Source organism: Mus caroli, chromosome 6, assembly GCF_900094665.2.
Source record: "Mus caroli chromosome 6, CAROLI_EIJ_v1.1, whole genome shotgun sequence".
In the NCBI taxonomy this organism is placed as follows: Eukaryota; Metazoa; Chordata; class Mammalia; order Rodentia; family Muridae; genus Mus; species Mus caroli.
The window spans coordinates 135,339,613-135,367,383 of record NC_034575.1 but is presented as its reverse complement, the minus strand read 5'-3'; the positions used below and the strand labels follow the sequence as shown (position 1 = coordinate 135,367,383).

The window sequence follows — 27,771 nt, the reverse complement described above, 5'->3', positions numbered from 1 at the left end:
AGAGAGAGAGAGAGAGAGAGAGAGAGAGAGAGAGAGAGAGAGAGAGAGAGCCATCATTAATCCATAAATGTTACACTGATACAATCTTACCCTCACATTTACAATTATGTTTTAAATTCTGTGCACAATGAGCGTCCCAGGATTCATCCAGGAAGGGTTCGTCTTAGTTTTGGCAGTGCTTAACAGAGCACATTTGAGATGACACTGTCTGCTTTTCAATAGCTCTCGACTCGCCTTTCAATTCTTCACTTCCAACAGCTTTGGACATTAGAGAGCACAGATATTAATGTTTCAATTCAATAGATGAACATAATGCAAACCTGGAGTTTAGACTGCTTGTCGTATGCAGTTTTAGTAAACTTGTGGTAGAGTCTGTCTGTATCAGCAGATACTTCCTTGTCCTTGTGCCAACAACATTAGATTATCAGGAACAGACAGGTAACAGAAAGTAGACTTGGCTCTAGGCAATGATAAATATTTATGAGCTCATTTGTTTCTTTCTGTGACTTTTGAAGGTTTTCGGTTATGGCTAAGAGAACCAACCGCTCGGCGTGATGCATATCATCACTTAGATCATGCTCGCCAAGACCCTTTGTCTACAGAAACTTAAGAATAGTCTTCATTTGCTTGGTGTTAATTTATCACAAACACTTGAAATACACATTTTTAAGAGCTCATGATTTTTATATGTCCTACAAACATCATTTTTGTGTAAATAAAGTTTCCCCACACTTCCAAAAGATAAATATTTTATTTAAATAATTTTATAATGAAAATATTATAAGCGCTGGAGAGCACATAGCTCATACTGCTCTTTCAGTGGACTGGAGTTCGATGCCCAGGGTGGCTTATAACCTGCAATCACATGCACGCACATACACACACACACACACACACACACACACACACACACACACACACGGGGTGGGGTGGGGTCGGGGGAGGGAGAGACAGAGACAGAAACAGAGAGATGACAGGCACTCAAAAAACACAAACATAAACAAACATACAGACAGATTCACACAGAGACAGATCACACATACATAGATAGAGAGAGTGAAACAAACAGAGACAGGCTCACACAGAGACAGACTCACACACACACACACACACACAAGCTGGAGGAAGATTTGTAAGGAATAAGAGTTCACAGCAGAAGAGGGAGTGGGAAACAAGAGGGTGATGGGGTGAAAACATAAAACTCATTATAGACATGTTTAAAACCATCAACAAATCAAAACAAAAATACTGAACATAAAAGAAAAAGGGGAGTGATTAGAGCCAAAGCTGAAAGCACCCAGCAGCTACTCTGTGTGGACTCCAGCGTGGCTGGCGTCTGGATTCCAACCATCATGGGAATCCCACAACTCACTGAAATGGGAGATTTGACAGACTATCACTCTTTGCTGCCCTGAGGTGGGAGGTCCACATACCAAAGCCATTGTCAAACATTTAAACTCAATGTATGCATGTATGTATGTATGTATGTATGTATGTATGTATGTATGTTTATGTTTCCTCCTCCTCCTCTCCTTCTACTGTTAAGCCATTTAAACATTAAAGTAAAAGCATTCTAAACCCTGTTTACATGTGTCTGTCAGATAGATTCCTCCTAGCGTCACGACATGTGACTGACCTAAGCTAACTCTCAGCCCTATGCCTAGGTGTAGTCTATGTAAGGATAATTGATGGAAACCAAGAGCCCAGTCCAAAACTATCTCACTACCTGTCTGGCCATATCCATATTTCTTTTAGTGTTGGAAATTACATCATGTGGCATACACTGAATCAAAATGTCCCACCCATGTTTCGTGGACTCGAGAGTCAGAGCCTGGTAATTCAGTCCTCCTTTCCCCTGCCAGCTCACTCATCTGCTGATGCCTTCGTGTCCAAGGTGTCAGGCTGGACTAAACAGGGAGCGGGGCTGCTGGACAAGGCAGGGTCCCTTAGCTCCTTTTCCACCCATTACTTCCTTACTCGTTGGAACTTTCACTTTTCCAAAGTAGTAAGGCAGATAGATCCAGGTATGGGTCACATACCTGTGATCTCAGGAGTTGGTGTGTGGAGGCAGGAGGATCAGGAGTTTAAGGTCTTCATCTTCAGCTACATACCAAGTTTGAGGTCAGCCTTGACTACGTAGAGTTGAATCTCTCCCATACATTTAACAAACCCGGGGCCATCCTTCCTCCACTGGGATGGGAGATAAAATAGGACTTTAAAGTTGGAGTCTTTCTTTTCAGTAGTGTTTTGAAATTCTCCTCCATTTACATGTAGTCTATATTATTTCATGTTCACTATATTCATCGCTTGCTATATCAATAAACTTATAATATCATTCTCTAGCATTGTTTTGTCATTTAATATTATTTTGAGATTTGACTGGGTTGGTACAAATACTCTTTAGAAACGTTGAGCATCTGTTTACAACTTTACAAATTATCCACTTTATTCTTTTAGTAGAGAGCTTGTCTTCAGTTCCTATAAATATAGCTTCAATAACCATAGGCGCTCTGCCCCTTGTCTAGGTGAGGGATGGACATACCGTCAGGTGTATGAGATGTGGCTGGGGGTTTCTATCTGGATTCTGCTGGGGAATGCTTAGGTGCATATACGGGGCCTGCATAGGTACAAGCCAGATAGGATCCTGGCCCTGAGAAAGGGAAGTGGGCAAAGTCCCACCCCTAACAAGAGGCTATGTGCAAGTGACACCCACTGGCAAGGGGAATTGTTTTCTCCAGGGAAGTAGAACTGTGCAATGCGATTATATCAGGGCAGGCCCCATTTACACAAATAACGGACCAACACAAAACAGACTGTGCGGTTTTTGCTTATTTTGTGTGTTCTGGTATTATGTGTCTTATTGTTTGTTTTGATTTCTTTTAGAAAGAGAGAAAGAGAAAGCATAAAGATGGGTGGAGAGGATCTGGGGGGAGTTAGGGAGAGGGCAGACATGACCAAAACATACGATATGAAAAATAATTTAAATAAAAAAATCAGCAAAATAAAATTTTAATTTAACTTAGATAATTATGTTTTTTATTTCAGAAGGTTTCAGGTCCATTGCATCTATTCTACATACTTTATGCCCTTTTCTGTTTAATGCTTACTGGGAAATGGGTATCATTCTGATCTTTAAGTCTATTAACATCATCCATATACTGTAAAGTTCTGCTAATTTGATAATTAAAATAGAATCTGACCGATAGTGTGATGTCTGTCATTGCAAGCATGGTTTCTTTGTGTGACTTGAAACAAGGGTTTTAGCTTGCTTTTTTTTTTTTTGGCCTCCGGTGTAGCTCAGTCATTTTCCCTCTCAACCACCGTAGCTCAGTCATTCTGGGATTTGCTACCATGCTTGTTATAGGCTTTCACCAAGTCCAGTGGTGAGGTGTGGTCCTCGCCCTGAGATTGGCTGTGTGGTCTGGGATGGAGCATTTTGATCCTCATGCTAACTGGACCCCCTACGGAGAACTAACTTTCCTATGCCTGGAGCACAGAGGTTCAGCTCTTCAAGGCCCCTCCACATTCTGCCTGAGCTTCAGCTTCTGTTATGACTCGGAGACAAGCGTGCTCTTGAACTCTCTTGTGTCTTTTGCTTTCTTTTGATTTTATGAGTAGACAAGATGTAGACTTTGCTGTCCTCCTTTGACCAGCAATCCCAATACTTATCTGCCTTTATCTTGCTTTTCATAAATAATAAAATACGACACGCAATAAGGTCTTGTTTCTTTCTAATGAAATGTTTGGCATACTCTTAAATTGTATTTCAGTTTAGGTTATTTTGTGTTCCTTAGTTGTCTCTGAGCCGTTCACAGCACCCAGGAAGGAAACTGGTGTGTGGATGTGAGCTGGAGGGATCTGAAATTGACTTTTTACAGACAGCTCCAGCACACACAGGTGAGGGTCCTCTGTAGGCCACGTGCTCACAGCTGTTACTATTCTCCGTGAAAAAGTTACAAGCCCAGTGTATGCTCTGGGAGGCAATACCCCCTGCCCAGCATCAAGGGGAGCCATTACTGTGTTCACTTGATGGAAATTTGAAAGTTCTGAATGTGATTAACAGAGTGAGGGCATAAACAAAGGGGGCAGAGCCAGGACAGCCTGCACTGGGTAGTAACACTAGAGACATCTGCCTGAGATGCCTTGGCTTTGCCTACCTGAAATCTCAAAGAACAACTGCATCAGGTGAGGGTCTGGCCCTCAATCAACACACTATTGCACCTGTCCCTGGGGCAGGTCTCTTAAGGAAAAAAGGAGACTTGACCATCCAAGGAAATGGGGGGAAAGAAAGATGCTGAGTCCCAAGTTCAAGCCGCTACTTTGTGTTTAGAAGATGCTTAGAGACCTGACCTGTGTGCATCTAAATGGAAGCCAGAGGTGTGTTGGCCACAGTCATCCAGGGAATCGGAGGGGTGGCAAACATTATGGCCACTGCCTTAGAATGTTTTAACAGTTTTCTGGGTTAATTCCCTCCCCCCTCTCTTCTTACTTTTGTTTATGTTTCTTTTCAACACACGTAACTCCTGATGCCACTTGATCCTCTCATGTTAGTTAGCATCTCTGTCACAAACCAGCCATTCCTAACTCAACGACATTTCCCTACCTAGTCAATTTCAAGTTGCCTTTGTTCCCCAAGCAATTTTCTATCCAGTGCCTTTGGTAATGCTTTTATTCATTGGTCATATGCTATGCCCTACATACTCTGTTGATTTTGCATTATTAGTCAGCATGAGAAACATATAATTTTATATATTGTAAAACATTTTCATTATTTTTTAACAGTACCTAGTAGGCACTATTATTATATACAGTAATGGTAGGACAGTTTGGCCAACCACAGCTTACTAAACTACATCTGAACCGTGAGTAGATTTTGTTTGTTTTAGGAGATAATGGTGAGATTTAATTTTTAATGGATTGATGAGGATCAGAGAAACAGTAACTCTTGACATGTGAAAATGATTTGAAAAAAAGGAAAATGATTTGATGTTCAAATTTCTGTATCTATAAGGCAATTTGAGAGCAACGCCCTGCTAGCTGGTGATCATGTTACTTGTGGCAACAGCCAAGTTAAGTCACTACAGTACAGAGCCCGTGGCCTGTAGAGTTTCATGTCTATGTTATCCAGAGCTGTATGGAAAAGTGGTTGCTAGCTCCCAGAATGAGTGACAGATCTGAGCACTGAGACATAGAGGGAAGTCACATCTGCTCAAGGCTACACAGGTGACATCCAGATGTCTTTGACAGTATGCCTAGCCTTTGAACCACGACTCTGCATCAATGCTTGGTAATTTGCCCATTGTCTAAGCTAAATTCAGCATCTTTCAGCCCGGGGCTCTGCTACAAGAGACTTCCCCAGCCGAATCATCTCCTGTCATTTCTTTGATCTGTCTTCATTCTGGACCACATAAAGTCTCAATTCACCTGCTGGGCACTTAAAGTCTTTCACTGTGTTTCTGGCCAGCTATTCTGAGTTATTTTGGAGCACCTGTCAGCAAGCGCTGTTTCACCAGTCTGGCCATGCCTGCTTACATGTATCATTATATATCATTATTTTTCTGGTAGCTTGGTTATGACAGAGAATATGTCTAATAAATAGGATTAAATAAATCAAATATTTATATTCCTAATAGAGATAGGTGGATAATCTGCCTGCCCATGGGCTGTTTCCATGTGCCTTCTGCAACTTTTTGACTGATAGCCACCACTTCTAGGTCTTGCATGACACAGGAACCAGTTTCATGGATCTAACATTATTCAGATCCTAAGCAGCTATTGCCAGGTTTTATGGTTTTTTTTTTCCTGCCAAATCTGCTTTTTCCTCCTGAAATGCTCACATTATACAGAAGCATCTTTGTCAATTAAATATTAACCAGGCGTCAGAGCACAGGGTTGCGGGGTGCTTCGGAACTGACCGTGTGAGTGTGCTGTGCTCAATTATTCTATGCCTTATTTTCAACTCTCTCTGGGAGCACAAGACTCACAATTGTATCCAAAAAAAAAAAAAAAAAAAAAAATCAGAGCTCTGTCCCGGGCCTCCCACTCTGTCCTGGCTTATTTCATGGGGACAGGCTCCAGCACGTGACTGACACCTGCAACAAAGGTCCTTTTGCCCTCAAGAGTGGTGTGTCAGTCCCTCAAGCAAGAACGGCAAATGCTTTAGAAAGTTAAAACTTTAAAACAGGAAGATGGTGGGGTATAAAGCAGGAGCTCATTAAAAATGGGAGTTTTCAGGCTCAAATCTAGCCTTAGTCACCAGGTTATTAAATTCCCCTCTGTCATAATATATACCCAAATACCTCCTGATGCTGCTCCAAGTCTGAGACCGAAACATTCTCACCTTTAGACAGATTCTCACACTCCCACCTTATCACCTCTTCTGGAATCTGAGATCCATCGTGCACTTTAGACATTAAAATGAGACACAGCACTGTGGGGGTGGGGGAGGGTTCCATCATTGCTTGATCCCTAGAATCCATATTAAAAGGCTGACTTGATGACTCAGAGGGTAAAGGTCCTTGCTGACAAGCCTGAAGAATTGATTTAATCCCTAGAACTCACATAAAGGAGACAGGGGAACATATATCCTTGCAGGTTGTCCTCTGACCTTCAAATGTGCATCTTCATATGTGCATGTGCGCACAGACGCACACACACAGACACACACACACACATGCACACACACACATAGAAAGAGAGAGAGAGAGAGAGAGACAGACAGACAGACAATAAATGAATGTAAAAGTAAAAACCCAAATCCACACTTGCAGTCTCAATGCTAATGAGGTAGAGAAGGCTGATCCCTCCTGCCCCAGGGTTTGCTCTCTAACCTGTCTAGTTGAATAGGGAAGCTCCAAGACAACAAGAGGCCCTGTCCCAAAATTAGGATGACTAGTGTTCCTAATCTAAGCCAAGATAGCTCTCTAGTCTTCACACCTCTACATCTACATAACTATATAGGATGGCTCACTGTACCTCATTCTTTGCCTCATTTGTGTGTCTAACTTCCTTCCTCTCTGCTGCTTCTTTTGTCTTTCTTCTTAAGAGACAAGACCTCATGGAGCCCAGGTTAGCCTTGAATTTGATACACAATAGAGAATAATACTGAAACCCTCCCTCTCCTGCCTTCCTGTCCCAAGGCGGGGATGCTGGGATTATAGATGTGACTGACCACAGAGGCCTTCAAATTACTTTAATAACTGACTGTCGGCCAAAGCTGAGCTTCCAATGTGACTTCTTTGGACTGGCTTCATGCTTGCTACTAACGGTTGTGACAGAACAGGGTCTCATATCTCTCCATCCTCTTTTGCATCATGGGTTGGTCTCTGCCCTCCCTACTTTCTCCTGTTCTTGTTCAATGTAAGTTACATGGAACAACTACTGAGTCCTCGGCCAGGTGTTTCTGGACCGATGGAGCCTTGTGAGGCAAAGTGGTGACTTGGAAGAGTTGTAGGTACGCACCTACAGCTACCACCGGAGGCTCAGTCCAGATTCACCTTTTTTTTTTTTCCTGGAATATAAGACAGGATTTTACAAGGTGAGATTTCCCTTTAATTAAATTAATCTCCAGTTCTCTCCTTTAGCTCCATTAGCCTTGCAGTTCTTGGGCCTGTGCCATTGTTAATTTTTCAGAATTTAATAATGACCCTGGGATTCTGCCAATGAGACTTTAATTAATTTTTGACAGCCGGGTTAAAATACTGCTTCTCGGTTCATCTCCTGATTCCTTCTTTCTTTTTATCCTAACAGAAACTGACACATTGTCCTTTTCCCTAATCGTGTCCACAGTGGTCACACGGAACTGATGGTTTAATGATGGCAGCCACTGAAAAGCTCACACTGAAGAACATGTACAAAAAGAACTTGGATGAAGTGTTCAGTTGTTCTGATGACCGACTGCTGTCCTGCAGAGGTCACTCTTCCTTATACTGGAGAATGTGTTACCTTACGATGTGATGTTCAAGTCAGAGAACATGGTAAAAGTCACCTACAGGTAAGACCATTGCTGAAGTCTTCCCAATATCAGCACCAACTCTGTATTTAAGTTTACCTTTCTGCTCTTTCTGCGCGTTCTCTCTCTCTCTCTCTCTCCCTGTGTGTGTGTGTGTGTGTGTGTGTGTGTGTGTGTGTTTACCAGCACCAGCTAAGAATGTACAACTAGAGTCAAGTGGGCTTACTATGAATACAAACTCACTGTCTCAAAAACCAGTTGCTTCACCTGGGAATATAAGTTCCAGAACAAGACATAACATCCAGGATCATGCGTTTAAATTTTGTTGGAAAAATATACATGGTCCAGTCATTAAACTGAAATTATCATTCAGTCTCAAGGTATATTGTCATTGAATACTGAATACTATCAAGTGGGTAAAAGGCTGTTTTCTTAATATAATGGCAAGTGTACAGCTATGTCATTAGACACCAAGCCAAGCGCACTGCCTCTCTGGTAGACTCTGCCTCAGCTAGAGCCTTGTGAGGACACACTCAGGGAAGGAGCACAGAGAATGACATCAGGAGACACTTACTTGTCAACACGGTGATTGATCTGGATGGTTTGGTGACCACATTCCCGTTGACTACCACCAGAGTGATTATGTAATAAAGCCCGTGATACGTGGCCTTAAAGACCACAGGAGGAGGCAATGTGCTGTTGAATTCCTCAAATTCGAAGAAATAGTTTTTGGATTCGCCAGCTACCCTCACAACATACACAGATGCTGGGCTGACAATATCAGAAGCCTCTAAAGACACAACAATATTGTTGTCATCTTGCACAGCCACGTGGAACGTCGTAACAATCTGTTCAAGAGAAAGACAAGGGACAGAATCAGGTGATGGGCAATAAGATCATGCTAAGTTTTCTAAAACTAACACTCATAGTGAACATGGTTACCTATGGTAGCAATGAGTATTTTAGTCACACACCAAATGTCAGTTTGCCCATCTCATGAAAAATGATCTCGGAGCTTTACAATGAGCGTTTGATATTCCATTGAAGAATCTGTCTCCAGCTCGTGGAGTATTTAATGTGAAAAGCACACAATGCGCATCAAATGGATGAACAGATGACAAATGAAGTCACTGTCAAAGCTAATTTCCAGAGAAACCCCATGTTCTGGTAAGTGGGAGAAGTGTTTGAGCAAACACTATTCTAGAGGAAGTTATTTCAAGGTAATTATTTCCTTTCTCTTGCTTGCCTGTCAGTCCTGAAAGTGGGGAAGCTGTCAGGACAGAATCCTGTGACGGTTCCCTTCATTACAGATTAGCCAGCTCTTCAGAAGAGAAGCCATGGTAAGATGAAGAACTGGCCATAACAAAGAGCCATGGGTGCTTAAAGCCCTTCCTTCAAATACTCAGATAAGTTTAGGGGCTAGAGATATAGCTCAGTTGGTAGAGTACTTAGTTTGTATGCATGAAACTAGATTCAGTCCCAAGTAACACACGCACATGCACACACACACACACACACACACACACACACACACATTACTAGCCCGAGAAATGTCTCAGGAGACACAGCTCAGTAGAAAAGCATTTGCTGCTCTATTGTAAGAACTGGAATTCTGTCCCCAACACCCACAACTGCCTGTAACTGCAGTTCTATGAGATCTGAAGTCCTATTATGGCTTTTTTGGGCACCCATACACAGTTGCACACATGCACACGCACATAGACATGGACACACACATGCATTTTTTGCATGTTGCACACACAAAAATAAAAGAAGGCTTTTAAAAGATATATAAACTATCTTTTAAAAAAATCATTTGTGTAGTTTTCCTAAACGTCTATTCTCGATTCTGTGTAGACTCCAAGGGCAGAAACAATTCATTTCTGGTTGCAACCAAGACTCATGTGCTTCCTAGAACCTACGGCTTTGATTCTTTACACACTGGTGAGCTGTGTGTTATCTCGCTGCCACAAGCCTCAGATTTCTCTTCTATAGCAGATGCACAGAACTACTCCAAAGAGCTAACCACCTATTCAGTGTAGGTACCATAGTCAGCACTACAGAGGCCATCTACAAATGACGTCACTGCATGCAAGATGTTTGTCATGAGAGAAATACGGTTGCTCTCGATCTCTGTTTATAGTTGAGGCTCAGAAATATTTTACTCTTTACTCAGAAAGAGTATTTTCCCAAGGTCATAAGTTCAGAACACAAACTCCCTTTTTGTACAGAATACCTATTATTGTTCCCTTGAGTTGTTTCTAGACACTCAATTTGTCACACCATACATCAAAGGCTTGCTGATTGCCTGAACCACATGTGGACATCCCTGAAGCTTAATCTGTTTATTTTTGTATGGTACATGTTTTCAGCAACTAAATTAAACATGGAGCATACTCAAAGCCCTAGAAGAGAGTATAGAGTCCTACGAATGGACCAGTACTTTTATGTTCTTTTGGACTCATTGTTTATTGGGCATTAGTACTTATACAGGATATCTGGCATTGAAGATATTAATTATGTCTCCTCATTAAGTAGGCCAGTATTGTGTTTGTGGTATTTTAATCAATACTGGTTGTTAGGTGCAGTCCACCATCCCGGGCCAGGAGCTGTAACTTATCTACAGCTCCAGGATCAGAGCCTGGTAGGTGCTGGGTACATCCTGGTGTATGTGGTAATGTTGGTAATAGAAAATAGTTTCTGTGCATGAATTCTAAACTGGTTATCCATATAATCCCTCACCCTCAGATGTGAGACAGGAAACTCTTGCTTTGTGGGCGCCTAATTCCTTTGCACACACAGGGCATTGAATCTCTTGCCTGATGGATCCTTGGTCCCTCGGTGAAATGCGCACAATTGTTGGGTGGTGATGGTAGTGCTCATTTGAAGGATGGGTCTGTGCACAGATGACTTAACACCACTGGCAGGAGGCTAGCGCAGAAGCATTCAACCTCTCTGTCTCCTGAGTCTACTTCCTGATCCTAAATGTTGCTGTCCCTAACCAGGCAGCTGTGCAAGCAGCTGCATTTGGTGACTAATCTCAGCCTGTCTTTCCCTTGCTGGGAAGAAGAACCTAAGATCTGTCCCTTAGTGGCCTGAAGCAGCAGGAAGAAATGCCTGGGACAGGGAGGGCCCAGCTATGAGAAGAAAACCAAGGATTCAAACACAGAGTGGACTCAGAACGAGATGACATTTGGGGATTTCCATGGCAGCTCATGAAATACCTAGTGAATCAGACACTCTGGTTATAGATAAATCTTCAAACCAACTGATGACCCATGAGAAGAAAAACATTTTAGTTTTAACTTACTGAAAAGTTTGACAAGATATGCTACCTTTTCCATAATAGATGTTAAATGTAATATATACTTTGGAATCTCAGAAGTTTTGTATCTTGGTGACCTAGAATAATTAGTCTTACTAGTAAACATTTTTCATATATATATATATATATATATATACATTTATATATATGTGTGTGTGTATGTATACATATATGGATTTACAGTGGGTATTAGCTCAATGGCTCAGTTTTAATTGGGGAAGATAAAAATAATTTTATTATTATTATTAATCTCTTTCACACAAATAATTTTTAGCACATAGCAATGAAAAATGTCCTGTTAACCAAAACTGTAGACAAGCTGAGAACTGGATATTTAATAACATTCAAATCTGGCTTTTGTGTGTCTCATCGATTATAGAAGCTGGTTCACTCACTCAGAAAACGTTAAGTTTACAAACATCAAAGTCATTAAGAATTTTTGCACCAGCCAGGAACTGGGGTGGCTGCAACGATACTGGGGGGGGGGCAGGGGACGCGATCTGTGTTTGAGTTGATGTCTAATGTGTCACAATGCTTCACAGACAACAGACTCTTCCAGGAAAGGGAGTAATCCTCCAAATGCCAACGGCAGCTTTGGCGATGATCGTAGCAGCTAAGAGAATAAGTCCTAGCCCGTGCACTCCCAGGTTGCCAAAAATAAGCCACAGTGTCTAATCAGATTCATGTTGCTGGGACTAATGAGGACGGGCACTGGGCCAAGTGAGAGCTAGGCATGGAGCCTAGAAGGAGCCTTGTCTCGGCTGCTGCCTTCTTCCTGGTCCTTTCGCCCCAGCTTGTCCTGGGATCTGTCTATGTTTGGCAGAAGGGGCTGGCTACATGCTCCAGGCATGAACTCTCTGCTAAGAGCAAGAAGGGATAGAAACTATTCTTAATTTATGTGGTGACTACAAAAAATATTTTTAAGAAAGGTTTTTTTGTTTGTTTGTTTTGTTTTGTTTTGTTTTGTTTTGTTTTTTTCTGGAGCAGGATGCCACCAGTATTGCTTAACTCAGCAGCGAGGTTTTCACCCCAGTGTCCTTTACAGGGCAGGTTTTATAAGAGTTTTTAACTGTCTCGTGCATTTATATAGTGACTTTTAGTAGTTCTCAGCCCCAGGCCTCTCCCTTTAGTACTTTCCTCTCTCCCCAGCACACTTCTCAGCAAACCTCCCATCTACTTGTGTGGCCTGGCATTGTGTGGAGCCACTGAGGTTAAGAGAAAGAGAGGCATGATGCTATTTACTGGAGCAAGGAGAACCTGCCAGTAGTTACACCACTGAGGAAAAGGGACACCCTCCCTCAAAAACTGCTCATTGTCATTCTCTCCTCTCAAGAGAAGAGACCTCATTGGATGAAATCAGACAACCAAGTCTAGACTCACATCTCCTCCTGTCTCTTGGGCCATATGCTAAAGATCCAGTCCCGGGGCAGCAGCTGGGATCCGAGGTTTGGCTGTAGCTAGAAATGGGAATACGGGAGCCTGTAACTGCTCCAGAACTAATCCTGAGAGGAATGAACTACCAGAGATAGGGTAGAACACCTTACTACAAGGCCATGGGGTACAGGATGAGGAATCAGATTGGCCAGAGACCAGTCACAGGTCCTGGTAAGTAGTTCACTGTCCCAAATAAAGGGCTCAATGAGAAAATGCATGAAAGGTACTTATAAAACTATAAGACTGGATACATGGTTATCATGCTTTTCCTCCATGTCCTGTTGCATCTTGGCCAATCTTACTGCAGCAGTCTTTTGTTTGTTGTTCATTTTGAAAATGCTAGATTAGAAGTGCTACATCTCCACAATATCAGGAAATATTCGCTATACTGTTTGGTACAATACGTTGTCATTTCATTCCTATCTGCACAGTGGCTTGATAAGAAAATATCATTTCTTATGATATTCTTAATGCACAATGGATAATGGGATTTAGTTACTATTCATTATGTATTGTGTTTGGATGCTGTAGAACTGTCCACACACATAGATGCACACACACACACACACACACACATCCATGAGTTATAAGACTTCCTTATTTTAGAAATCACAAAAATGAAGTTCAGAGATCCTTAGACATCCCTGAATGTTCATAGGTAATAAATTGCAGAGCAGGAATATAAACTCAGACTCCCTGACTCCCAGCCTTGTGCTATGGATGTAAACAGATTATTTTAGTTCAGTGTATTAGCTGGAGATGATAATCCTTGTGCCTGATAACTGCTTTAAGGAGTAAAAGAAAGATTGTATGTAAAAATGTTCATTACAAAAGCTTGTCAAATCGTTGTCACTGTGATGCCTTTGTCCTTAGGCTGTAAGGACCGGAAGAAAGAATGGCTTCCCCAGTGCTGCCTTCCATAACCGTGCAGAGGTGTTGGGGAACTCCTTCGGCCCAGACCATGCTTGCTTCCTCTAGCTTATGCTTGACAGATCACTGGAAAGTGTGATACAAAAATAGAAAGAACTTTGAAGATTAACAGAGTTGAATTCAAATCTGCTCCATAGCTTTTTCCTCTTTTTAATTCTTCCCAGGTGTGTTCAACCTTGAGGTGGCTGTGAATTAATTCTGCTCAATGCATTTGTAGATGACAATGTCATATTAAAATGTCAAAGGTTGGACGTTCTCTTGGCCTTTGTTGTCTTAGGTAAGAAGAGTCAGAGATGCTAGATCCTTAATGTGAGTGTGTGTGTGTGTGTGTGTATGTGTGTGTGTGTCAGAGATGCTAGATCCTTAATGTGAGTATTTGTGTGTGTGTGTGTATGTGTGTGTCAGAGATGCTAGATCCTTAATGTGAGTGTGTGTGTGTGTGTGTGTCAGAGATGGGAGATCCTTAATGTGAGTGTGTGTGTGTGCACGCCACAGCATTTGAGTACAGGTAACAAGAGAACTTGCAAAAAGTCTGACCTTGTAGGTCAGAGGCATTGGACTCAGGTCCTCAGGCTTGGTGGCAGGTACGTTTACTCTGCTGCTGCTAATGCATTTCTAATCTATGTCCTAACTGTTTTTCTTTAGACTGTGTACATTTTAGAAGCTGCGCTTTTTTTTTTTTTTAGGATGCAAATACTAAGGATAACATATGAACCAGTAATTCTAACTATCAGTCCCTTTACCCACTCACTGGTGCATTGCTTCCGTGACATCATGAACAAAGTCATTTCTTTTGCCCTTAGCACTGTGACAGCCTGAGCTCACCTGTTTGAGTGGGGTAACCATGGAAACCGTGTTAATACTAACAGTGCTGAGAAATCTGGAAACCTGGAAACTGTGCTTAGCTGATGATTGATTCGGGGGGGAGGAGGTGGATTTTCAGTCCCGAGGCAGGGGGGGGGCATAAAATCCATATGCTCTTAGTAGGCCATGGGTAAATTCTAGGCCTGTGATTTTCTTCTAGCTCAGTGTGCCATGAGGGAAGAATGATGCTGATAGGCTGATTTTGCCTTTTCTGGGTGAAGTTTGGAAACGGCTTCCTCTTGTGACAATGCTTGGGAGAGGATTCAGTCGCTAGAAGATACGTGTAAGATGGTAGTCCAGAGCTCTGAAGTCAGAAAGTCCGAGTTTAGTTAGATTTCCCTACAGCCATGATGTATCTTTCCAATGATGATATCAGTTAAATAAATTCTGGAGAGAGAGTAGTCTGCTGCCCAAGATCACCACATGCTTGCTTAGGGACATTCTGCGGCTCTGTCCTTTAATGGCTTCCTTTGAAGTTGCTTAGACCCACAGCAGTGTGTGAGACCTTGATGGACTATAGTCTCATCTGTCCATCACCACTAGGACTCTTTAAAATGTTCCCAGGATTCAGGGGTGGGGGATGTGGAGTTAAAGAGAACGGAGCGCGGTACGTCAAAGTCTTTTCTCAGTGTTTACTTTCAGATAGTAATGGACGTCACCTGCTGCCAAGGGAAGCTTCTTTGGTGGGGGTGGGAGCCACCCTTTTCTGTGATGTAAGGATCCGCATTTAAAAGTCAGTTAGGAAATATGCTGGTTTAGTATAGTAGTCATAGGAGGTTATTACCTAAGAATCCTGACCTAACTGGACATGGGTAGTTGGCTGTTTCCAGAACTAGGGGTGATTTCCCTCCTATTTAGTGGGCCTTTCGTCCAGCTGGACAGCTGTTAGTTACTGCCGAGGCACCTTTAGGAACATCTTGCCATGCAGGTCATTGTTGTGCCTCATCACATGGTCACATCAGGGTAGGCTCAGAAAACCTCATGGAAGACACATGGCAAAGATCCTAAGTTAGAGGACCAAGAAGTTTGCTATTGTGACATTGTGAGTTCTACATATGACCAAGGTGTAACATCCATGAAATCTCAACACTATGACTGCCTAACAAGACCTAACTAACTCTAATACCAGTTGACACCCCAAAGTGAAAATATACAAGCTGGGCAGTGGTGGCGCACACATTTTAATCCCAGCACTTGGGAGGCACAGGCAGGCGGATTTCTGAGTTTGAGGCCAGCCTGGTCTACAAAGTGAGTTCTAGGACAGCCAGGGCTACACAGAGAAACCCTGTCTCGAAAAACCAAAAAAAAAAAAAACAAAAAAGAAAGAAAGAAAATATAGTGGGACCCCATTCCAGATGAAGAGCTGCTGAGAAAAAGAGAATTAGTGTTCTCAGGGATGAGAGCCCTAGGTGGTTATCTAATACCAAGTAGTCAGTCCTAAAATCATATACTTATAAGCAGTGCCAAATGAACTCCCCATGTTATTCTTACATACTTATTCATATATAATTAAACTAATAGGTAATATATATATATATATATATATATATATATATATGCCATAGAATTAAGAAGGGTTGGAGGAAGGAGATATTGTAATTATATTTTAGTTTAAAATAAAGGTTTTAAGGGGTTAAAGACTAATGATAAGACAAGTATAATCTACCTTTAGGTTATAAAGGAGGAACCAGTCATATTACCATTGTAAAGCAAAAGTGCATTTCCCTACATAGACTGTCCCCTCCAAAACTCTTGCTGAGGAAAATAACCAGTTGGTAAAGCAGGACACCTTCCTTCTGAAGCTCTGAAGTGAAGGATCTGGGCAAATGAGCAACATCAGAAACAGCAAAACTGGAATTCTGCTTATAAAAACAGATGGCTTTATTCCAGAAAGTATGGGGAGAAATGAGAGACAAAGAGATAAGAAAGCCGTGGAGAGAGGAGCCAGCAAGACAGTGTGATGCTGGGAAGAAGAAGGGGCAGGCAGCCAATGGAAACACAGATGGAGACGGAGCGAAGGCCACTGCAAACCTGGAAATGCCTAATCTTGCGTTTGAAGATGGCGTTTTAATCAGTGCGTGTTTCCCTCTCCTGGGCTCCCAGTCTGTGGGACTCCCGGATCCTTGGTGTGCACTGGAAGCTGCAGGATCCACTAAAAAGGCTGTCCTCCTTCACACTAGCATGGTAGGGCATAGAAACGGCCTGAGAGGAAGCTGGCACCAAAAGGGAGAGGAGTCAGCGAGAATGAGCATGGCCACTAAGTTACTAAAAATCCTATGGGGGATTTGAAATTGTATCAGAGTGCACTGGATTTGAAGCCCACTTTCTTGAACTGTCCATGAGAAGGGAGACCTTTCTGACTACAGTATGAACGCCTGGATGACAATAGGCAGAGACAGGTGGGGGGGGGTGATGAAGTGATTTAGGAAAGATGATGGCAATTGGGGTCTGAGAAAGACTCAGAACGCATAGTCTGCTAAGCCCATTCATTTAACTGGTGCGTGTGCATGCACGCATGCGCGCACACACACAGACACATGCAGATACACACACATTTCACTGTCATAACCAGCAGGCTGTGCAGGCAGATATGGTGAGGGCAGAAAGAGGATGATCCATAGTGTTACTATGGCATGGCTTAATGCACATCCAAATGCAGGTGCTAGGTAAGGAGTCAAATGTGTGCATTTCAATTCAGAAGAGAGGTCAGGTCCTAACATTTAGAAGAAGTAGTAGGTTCCTGTTCATGGTCTGTGACCTCCCTAGTCTCTGGCTTTTGACTATGCTAACAGGGCCAGGCAGATAGCCTTGGAACTAGTCTTACTGTACTCCCTGTCTCTCTGTCTCTCTTTCTCTCTGTCTCTCTTCCTCACACCCCTTCTCTCCAAGATAGGATTTCTCTGTATATCACTGGCTTTCTGGAACTTTCTTTGTAGACCAAGCAGGCCTTGAACTAAGCAAGCCTTCAACTCACAGTGATCCACCTGCCTCTGCCTCCTGAGTGCTGGGACTAAAGGCATGGGCCAACAAAAGACTGCTTACTGATTATGAAGAATAACTTGTATATATATATAAGAACAACAGGACTATGCAGGAAAATAACAGTGTTTTAATTACAATGTCATTTGCTCTCTAGAACACAGATAAATGAACTACACTTCAGACTTCCTAGTTTAGAAGGCAAGGCCAGTGCTTCTTTTCACAACAACTCAAGCCATAGTTTGAATGGAAGCTGTCCTGAAGCACTGTGGCAGCTTGGGGCGTGGCTTCGGATGCTTAGCGAGAGGTCTTGGCTTTTCCTCAAAGGTGTAGGCACCCCCTCTCCTGTGAATTTTAAGAGCACCTTGCTGTAGAGCAGCGGTTCTCAACCTTCCTAATGCTGTGCTCTTTTAACACAGTTCCTCAAGTTGCGGTGACCACCAACCATAAAATCATCTCCATTGCTACTTTCTTTTTTTTTTTAATATTTTTTTTATTAAGTATTTTCCTCAATTACATTTCCAATGCTATCCCAAAAGTCCCCCATACCCTCTCTCCCACTTCCCTACCCACCCATTCCCATTTTTTGGCCCTGGCGTTCCCCTGTACTGGGGCATATAAGGTTTGCCTGTCCAATGGGCCTCTCTTTCCAGTGATGGCCGACTAGGCCATCTTTTGATGCATATGCAGCTAGAGTCAAGAGCTCCGGGGTACTGGTTAGTTCATAATGTTGCACCTACAGGGTTGCAGATCTCTTTAGCTGCTTGGATACTTTTTCTAGCTCTTTCATAACTGTAGTTCTGCTACTGGTGTGAGTTGTAATATAAATATCTGATACACGGAAGATCTGAATATGACACCTAAGAAAGGGTAGTCTTACCACCAATGGGGTCATGACCTTCGGGTTGAGAACTGTGGCTCTGGAGTGAGGCTGCCTCCCCTCCCCCTCTCTCATATTGCCATCCGCATTGGCTTTTTTAAAATGCAATACTATAGAACAGCATGAGACTCTTACTAGATGCTTCCTCCCATCTGAACATGGAGCTACCCTCCTTTCCTTTGTATCTGAACCAGCCTCAGATGTCTTTGTCATAGTAATGAAGACAGATGGAGACAGCTATATGGCACGAAGGTTGGAAACTATGTGGCATAGCTGGGTCTGTCCTAAGTGTCTAACCAATCACAGCTCTGGCCGTGAAAGCCAGACAAAAAGGAGAAAGAAAGACTTGCACGTCTTCTTCCCGAGTACTAAACTGAGCTAGCTGTTTTAGGCTGTCACTCAGAACCCTTCACCGTTTGCAATCCTAGTGTCTCTACCACAACTGTTCCATCACTATTGTAAAGAAGTCAGCCGACAACCAAAACTCAGCAGCATCCTCCTGCCTCAAGCATTCTCTGTTTCTGCAGTCCTACTCAGGTGTCCCTTCAGGGTAAAGTTTCCCTTCCCTCACCTTGGATGTTTCGCACTGTGAAATCGGTGTCTTGTAATCTTACAATCCGTATCAAGACCTCTTGGGACAGATCCCTCTAGATGCTGAACTTTTCAACTCTGGTGACAGACTGATTGTCCTTACTCAAGAAGCACAAGTCATTTCCCATGTCCTTTCTCCTTTACCCCTGGATCTTTCGACCTTCAAACGCCTATTTAAAGCATCTCAAAGTGATTCATAAAGAGGAAGTGCAAAACTGGAGCATTTGCCTCATTGATCTTTATTTCTCGGAGATAACCGGGCACCAGTGCATGAGTTGGGTGCTCAGTTATCACTCCTGCTATTTAGACTCAGAAGAAGATGGAAACAACAATATGATATTTATGTTTTGTAAATGAAGCTCAAAAATACCCTTGTCTTTGAGAACAGCTGTAGAAAGACAGTCGGCCGCCTACTGTGGTCAGTGAAAGGCTCCATTCTTCAGAAAGTTGCACATGGGCATAAAGAAGCCTCTCACACTGGGTGTTGGGACATGTCATGACGTTTCCGTGACACATTGACCTTGTTAGCTGCCATTTCACTGTCCAGTATTTTCCTGTTTTCATTATTGTATCATTTAAAAAGTGTAAAAAAAAAAAGAAATTTTGCATTATCATAGAAATAATTTTTGAAAGCAGTTAGTTATTCTAGTAATATTTAATTAGTATTTAATAAGCACTATTTAATACTTAAAAAGTGTTTAATATTAAGTAGTTAATATTTTTGAAAGTAGTTAATTAATAAACTATTAGATAACATTAGTGAGATTCATGGCAGTGGTGAACTAGTGTGTAGGATTATTCAGAAATGTTCCAGTCTCTTTTACACATATCCTTGTTTATAAAGACAGTTGCTCTTGGTGTCCGGACACAAGTACTAGGCCAGTGTACAACAATCTATATCGTTTAGGGTAGGACATTTCCATTTATGGCATTTCATTCATTCATAATAAAGTCATAGCATGAACACTATTCATAGACAGCTGAGGGCGAAAGCGTTAGCACCTGAAGCCAATGCCCGCTCGTTGGATTTTCTGAGACGTGCCTTTCCTATCTCGAACACCCTGAAAATCAGCTAGAAACATCAATGCTGAGTTTTCCTTTCCTAAGCACTGGCTCTCTGTTCCCTCTTTCTACGTCTCCCATTTCCTCTCTTTAGGCCTTTTCTCCTGTCAGCTCTGTGTCTGTTCTCTAAGCTTCCTGGTAGATTTTAGCCTCATAGGTATAAAAACCATCTTGTTGTCTAACACATTGCTTTGTTCCTTGGACTTTTATAAATGTTTGCAAAGGTATGTCTATCTCAGTATATCCCCTGAACCCTTACCTACAGATCCTTCCTGTGCGTACAGCTCATCCCCATGTCTCAGATCTGATAGGCAGATCTCTATTTCTATTTTGCTAAGGCGAAGCCCTGATCATTAGAGATAGAGGTGAAAAAAAAAAAAAAAAAAAAGAAATCCTGGCCCAAGTAAGGGAGACAATAAGACAGGGAAACGGAAGGGAATGCAGAGGAGGATGGGACCCAAGAGAGGAGGAAAATGAAGTACAAAGGGTAAGTGGGACGTGAGAGAAAAGCTACAAATTTAGAATAAGGGTAGATGATCAATGGAAACTGAACGCTGATATCTTATGCCTGCATTGCTATTCTTTACTTGTATTACAAATTACTTCATCTCTCTCTCTCTCACTATTGGGCAGATACAACTCAAGCTGAGCAGTGGGCACATCTCACTTGTCTCCTTTCCAGCCGTCGATTCTCCCCATCTTCTCTGTACCTAGGCTACAATTTGTTTCTGACTTTCAGGGAATTATACCTTCATAGCAACACACACAGATTAACTCATTAATAAATCATCAGTTGCTATGGAAACTATGAGACATACAATCATCCACCCGCCCATGCAATGGCCATCCATGTTCACTTGACTGGTCTGCGTGTGGGGAGTCAGATGGTGGATGGAAGAACCGCCTTTGTTTAGTAAGTCTGCAGTTATGAATGAATAAAGCTGAGCTCTTGAGTCATTTTTAAGCTTTAAGGAATACGCATTCAATCTCCTTTTAGACACTAACTATCGGGATCTGTTTTCTTTGGTCACTTCTCCTAAGATTTTTCCATTAGCTTAAGCTTTTAGGAAGCAAATCATAATACTTGCTCAACTAATTTACTAATATTTTATAATAACATATTTTTCAAACATGGTTGTACATAATTTGTGATAGGTAATAGGAATAATCACGTATACTTAGTGCTTAACGGGGCGATTCCTTTGTTTGGGATCTGAAATGCTATTTACATGTTGCATTAGCTTAGTTGATTAATGGGTCTTGGGTGTAATCCATTTAGCACTCAACGTGTGAGAGATTTTTACTTATCAGGTAATTATTGTTTAAGTCCAAACTGACTGCTGCAGTGAAAATGAGAAATGAATAACAACAACAACAGTTGGCATATGTTAAGTACATAATATATCCCTATTTATTATTATTAATTATTATTATTATTATTTAATCAATGACTAGGAAGTCCTTCAAATACAAACTCAAGCAGCGATTTCACATTATTTCCTCATGCTCAATCCAGGAGCACATTGGTGAGACCAAAACAAAATCCTGCCACACAGAAATGAAGCCCACAGAAATGGTGACTGCCATAGTCAGCAAGTGTTATAAGGACCAGGTGCCGTGGTAGAAAGGATGCTTCACTAGCTGAAGTGAACTGAAGGGTTGAGATGGATCAGCCAGGTAGAGTGTGGTGCTGGGTATTCCAGGGTATCCTGGGGACAGAGAGTGAGTGCACCAACCTTCGTGGAGGAGGCAGGACCTGGCTTACCATGCTTAGATGCCAGGGAGGTCCTCACAGGTGTTAGTGCTCTGTGCCCAGGGAGTCACGAGCAGCCCTCTATGCAAACGAGGGGCTGAGTTCAAGTGTGCAGCTTGGATTGGGGTAAGTAGACTCCCGTGGTCAGTAAGCCAAGGAGGCACGAGACCCAGGACCACTGGGTCTTAAATAGCAGGACCACTGCTATTAAAGGGGAAGTATAGGAGGAGAATAATTCTCAAATACAGTCCTCTTGAATTCAAGCCAATGAGATTTATATTATACTGTTTCTAGCTCTTAAGCTTGTCAAAGCCGTTTGGTTTTCCTTTCTGCCTCAAGAGACAAAGTTTACTTCGGCAGGTTTTCTGCCCATTCTCTACAGACACTAGGGAAATCGGATGGTTGGGTCAATGGTGGAATTAAGGCTACATTTGGAAACAGGTGATAATTTTTGAACAGGAGATGAAAACCAACTTCAGTATTTGTTATTTTTAGATGACGAAGAAATAAAAATGAAAGCAAGACACGAGGCGTTTTTATCACTGTATTTGTCATAAATGTAGTTGAAATTATATTATCAGAGAAAATCACTAAATAGGACTTTAGTAACTTAAAAGTCACATAAACTTAGAAAGGAATTTGAGATTCTAAAGCTTTGGGAAGGCCCCTGAGGATGATAGCACTGCTGGGCCAAGAACATAATTGAGTGGTAAGGCCTTTGCTTTCAAAGTTTTAAATTTATATCTTGTAGGCATAGATCCTATGGACCAAGGGTTCTAATTCATGAATCTTTGCTTACTTCTTTGTTTTTTGTTTTGTTTTGGTTTTTTGAACACTCTTGTCCCATCCAATGTGACAAGATCCAGAGTCATCTAGACTAAAGCTGGTCCGAGCAAGGCTTTCCAGTAGTTCAAAGGTGAGAAAATGGGTGACTGAGTGGACAGGGTAATTTGCAGATAATCCAATGTGAAGTCTTAGCTAGTCATGGTTTTTGGCTACATGTAAGAAACACACATGTGAGGCTAAGAAATTTGTATAGAATGGCACAGCACTAGTCATGTGCAAATTGCTCTTACCTCGGAAACTGCTGTGGTGGGGAAGCAGGTCCTCAGCTTTAGACATCTGAAATCAAGTCCTGTCATTGAGCTTCTGGGTTAACCTTTGACTGATCTCATGCCTTTTTTTCTATGCATTTTTTCATGCCAAATGTATGATTAAAACCAATAACAACAGACACATGTATACTGTGTACAGAAATCCTATGTTCCGGAGAAGGGAGTGAATAATTAGGAGATCTCACGTAAGTAGATCTTTTTCCTCTCAAAGTTGCAAAAATTCAACTAGTTGCTCAAAGACCGATTTCCTTCTGTTAGTGATTTGAAACTGGTTGAGAAGTTCCTTAATCCTGGTAAATATAAAACAAAAAATCCATACCCACATGAAAACTTGAGATGTTCTTAAACCCAAACTCCTACCATTCCATGTGCTTGGGAAAGAACAACCAGATGATATCTTTAAAGGACTAGAGCATACATTCAAAATTCTGGATTTTCTTGAAGCATTAGCCTGGACAAGAATGTTCAAAATAAAGGTTCAAGATTGGAAGTGACCCTGGTGCAATGGGAGCATGTGAATTACTTGACAGAGAATTCAAACTGACTTTTGAAAAATCCATGTTCAACAAGGTCGAAAGAAAAAGTATATGAAAGAAGTGAGAGCTTAAATGAGATTTAAATTTTTAAAAAATTATCCAGGAAATCAGATCAGACAAGACTTACATAAGAACAAATAACTGAAAGTCACTGGAGGGGTCCAAAGGCATTTTAGGCTAATTTAAAGTAAGATCTGAAAACCCAAAGCCAAGCCATAGGAAGGAACAGAAAAAATGATGGAAAAGTGGCAGGATCTCCAGGTGCTTCTAAGACACAATTGGGCTGGCCAGTGTACACTCTACGATAAAAAGCAAGTTAAAAGGAACAGAAAGGTTATTCAAAGAAACAATGGTTGAAAATTATCTCTCTAGAGGCAGACACTCAGGAAGCCTTAGAGTTCTAAATAAGGTTAACTTAAAGAACATTGAAGAGAACCACAACCAAATTGTCAATCCGACAAAATTTCACAGCAGCAGGGAAGATATGACCATATACAATAGTTTTGCCAGAGCACTGCTAGACCATTCTTCAGCCAATGCTTTGCAGCCAGGACACATCAGAATGCCATAGCTCAGCGTGGCAAATGCAAAGCCTGCCAATCAAATGTTCTATATGTCACCATATTGTTGAGGTATCATAGGTGAGGCTGCCCTGTCATTCCTAGGGGACACAATCTCACAGCAGATCTCCTGCTCCTCTGAAAGCTCTTACAATCTTTCCACCACCCGAGATGTTCCCTGATCCTTGCATGTAGGTTTTATGTCAAAGATGTATCAACAATATGGCTGTTTAACAAGCCCTGAACACTGATAGTACCAATAGACATGATATCTACATGTGATATATACATATATGCTATGTGCGCATATATGTAACCATTACAGTTAAAAAGAAAGAGGCCATGAATTCAAGAGTGATCAAGGAGCGGCATGGAGGGTATTAGAAAGAGGAAAGGGGAGTGAGGATTATATAATTACATACATGCATACATACATACATACGTACGTACATACATAGACACTATAGTTAACAACATTGACCTTCAAAACTGAAGGTAAGCAGACTTTCCTGGGCAAAGAGAAGGCAAAGGACTTCATCGCCTTGTTGGTCTGCCTTATGGAATCACATAACAAAAGTACCTGAAGCACAAACCTTGCTGACAGAGTGTTATACAGAATGCTCTAAGAGTCTAGTGATAGGGAATAAAATCACTTTTGGTCCAACATAAAAGACGAAGAGCATTAAAAGTTATTATACTGTAAAATACAATAATGGCTACACAATATAAAATGCAAACTGTATAATCAGTAACAAATCAGGGTGTATGGAAGCAAAGTATTTGTTGAAGTCTGGACTTACTTTGTAGCCCATGCTGCCTAGAACTCACTCTGGAGCCCAGGATGACCTTAAATTAATGCCAGCTCCTTGTCTCAGCCCCCAGAGGTTTGAGATTACTGCTCTGAGCAACCGCACCAAGGTAAAACTTTAATATGTGAATAAGCATTTTGTTTAAGTATACCTGGCCTAAACGCTGTATGGAGACAAAGAATGACTGAGCTGGGTGTGATGGTGCACAGCTGTTGGGGGTAGAGGCAGGAGGGTGGAGAGTTCAAGGTCATGTTGTGAGATAAAGAAAGAATCGTTGCCTTTAAGGCTGAACTATATCCCTCCGCCGCCACGCTCTGTATATGTAACTTACAACTTAGACACTTGTTCATCAACAAACACCTTGGTCAGTCCATGCCATGGCTGCTGTGAGTAAGGCTGGGGTTGAATGGGAGGAGTTCAGATATTGCCCAGAGTTATCATTTTCATTTCCTCTGGGTATAAATTCAGAAGAGAGTGTTCTAAATCCCACAGTGCCTCCAGTGTTACTTTCTAGAGTCGACTCTATCCTGTCTTCCATGTCTCTGCTCATTTACATTCCTTCCCTAGTGGCGTACATAGGTTCTACTTTCCCCACACCTTTCAACAAGTATCTGATGACTACCCACTGTGTGCACCCCCCTTTATACCATATTTTATAAGTAACTACTGTGTGCACCATTTTTCTAAGGTGGTCAACACAGGTTTCTACTCCTACCACGCTTCCTCATAACCACTTCCCTTTGCCAAGTAGGGAAGATGTGATGGAGAAGAAGGCAAAGTTGAACTAATACGTGCATTTGAATGAGATTTCATAAGGCTTAGTTATATAAAATTCACTCTAAAATGCACACTGTAATTGTGTCTGTTGGAATAGCTCCCTAGCAGAGAACTTGCCTATGTGAGAGCCTGAATTTGATCATTAGCACCACTAAAGAAATTAATTAATTAAATTAAAATTAGAAAATAGGCTGCAATTCAATTGCACTGGGGTCTGCTAAACAAGGGATATACACATGTACATTTGTGCACATGTGAATATTTGATGTCACAGTGTGTGTATGTGTGTGTGTGTGTGTGTGTGTGTGTGTAGAGCAGAGGTAGAAGTTGAATGTCTTCCCAGTCATTCCACCTTTTGCAACTATGGGTGTGTGCGTAAGTGCACATGGGAAGGAGTGCCAGGGTTGTGGGCAGGAGAGGATGTGGATGTAACTCCTTGAGATGGCAGGAGAGGATGGAGTGGATGTGAATGTGACTCCTTGAGATGGAGTCACAGTTGATTGTGCTCTGCTCCACATGAGTTCTGGGACCCAAACTCAGGTCGTCTTAGCCTCCGAGCCACCTTTCCAGCACTCCACCATATCTTCTAAGACAAGATTGCTGGCTAAACTTGGGGTTTACCAGGTTGCTAGATCGGATGGTCAGTGGGTTGCAAGAGACCCTCATGTCTCTCCTCCTCCAATTCTGGCTGTACAGACAGAGGCTGATGCAGTTTCTTTTTTGGGTGCTGGGTCTAGATCTCTACTGACTGAACCACCTCCCAGACCACACTTTAATATTTTAGAAGCTAAACAAAGCACACAGCATGTGTTTTTAAGCAGTTGTGGTTCTTTTTAATTTTATTTTTTTTGTCATATCATGGCTGCCAATGTGTTCCTCTGTTGTCATAGTCACATCAAGTAAAAACAATTTGAAAAAACCAAGAAAACTGAAATCACCATGTCTCCATGGCAGGGGACAATTTTCATGTGTGTCTGACAGGCAGCTTGATTAGAATTTTATTTCAAATCAAAATACACATTTTCCTGTAAGACAGACGTAAAATCCATGGTTATTCTCAGAAAAGACAATCTTTTTGCACTGAACATGATGTAAGATTTGGAACCTTTCATTTGATGGAGAATAATAAATGAACCAGCGATTCTACAAACCCATGGTTGTCCCTCAGATGGGAGGTTATAGCTGTGGAGAATTGCTATGATTAATGATTGACAGGAAGGCCCAGCTCACTGTGGGTGACACTGTTGCCGGAGGAAAGTGTTCCTAGGCTGTGTAAGAGAGCAGGAGGCACACTGAAAGGATGCACACAGTATGATGCCTTCCTTTCTCACCGCTCTTGATGTGACAGGTCTAGCTGCTTGGGTCCTTACCATGACTCCCCAAAAGTGTTAGGCTGTAACCTAGAATTGTAAACTGAAATATACCATTCTCCCTTAAACTGCTTTTGGTCAGAGTAATTTATCACAGTGCAGAAACGAAAATCAAACAGAGGCGGAGATCCAGGAAGCCCCCCTGGATGTCCCCTTCAGACTTGCACAGGAAATCTTAATTGTCTTTAAGTTCAATCATTCTGTAGACATGGAACGTGTTTTCTCCTTCCCAGTCTGAGTTTCTGTCAGTGGGGTTCTGGGGGTGGGGGTGGGAAGCAGGAAGTCTCACTTTGACTTCCTGAGATCAGCAGAGGGTTAAACTCTTCCTTACAGTAAGCAGCACTGAGACCCAAGGTAGACGATCCCTGCTGAATTGGTGTCTCCCACATTTTGTCTTTTTTATTCTCTGCAAATGGGCTGGAATTGAGCAACAAGAACCACTGCCATTATCGTCCCTCCCAGATTTACGTAGGTGCAATTTGGGAGCGGTCTCTTATGACTTTTTTTTTTTTTTTTTTCAAGACAGGGTTTCTCTGTGCAGCCCTGGCTGTGCTGGAACTCATTCTGTAGACCAGGCTGGCATCGAACTCAGAAATCTGCCTGCCTCTACCTCCCGAGTGCTGGGATTAAAGGCGTGCGCCACCACGCCCCAGCCTCTTATGACATTTATACTTCCGTGTCTTTCTCTCTTGAAACCCATCCACAAAGACAAAATGAAGGCCTTCTGTCGGATTCTTTTTTTTTTAATTTTTAATATTTTTATTACATATTTTCCTCAATTACATTTCCAATGCTATCCCAAAAGTCCCCCATAGCGCCCCCCACTTCCCTACCC

General features: G+C 42.0%; 1 protein-coding gene across 2 annotated transcripts in view; it reads right to left on the bottom strand.

Annotated features, from left to right (window-relative positions):
• The window catches only part of Ptpro (protein tyrosine phosphatase receptor type O), a 207,381-nt gene that overhangs the window by 85,650 nt on the left and 93,960 nt on the right, over positions 1 to 27,771 (bottom strand). For both annotated transcript variants that reach the window (XM_021164482.2, XM_021164481.2), the window contains exon 2: positions 8,526 to 8,799. In XM_021164482.2, coding sequence (XP_021020141.1) covers positions 8,526 to 8,799 — 274 coding nt within the window. The remainder of the gene's footprint in view (positions 1 to 8,525; positions 8,800 to 27,771) is intronic.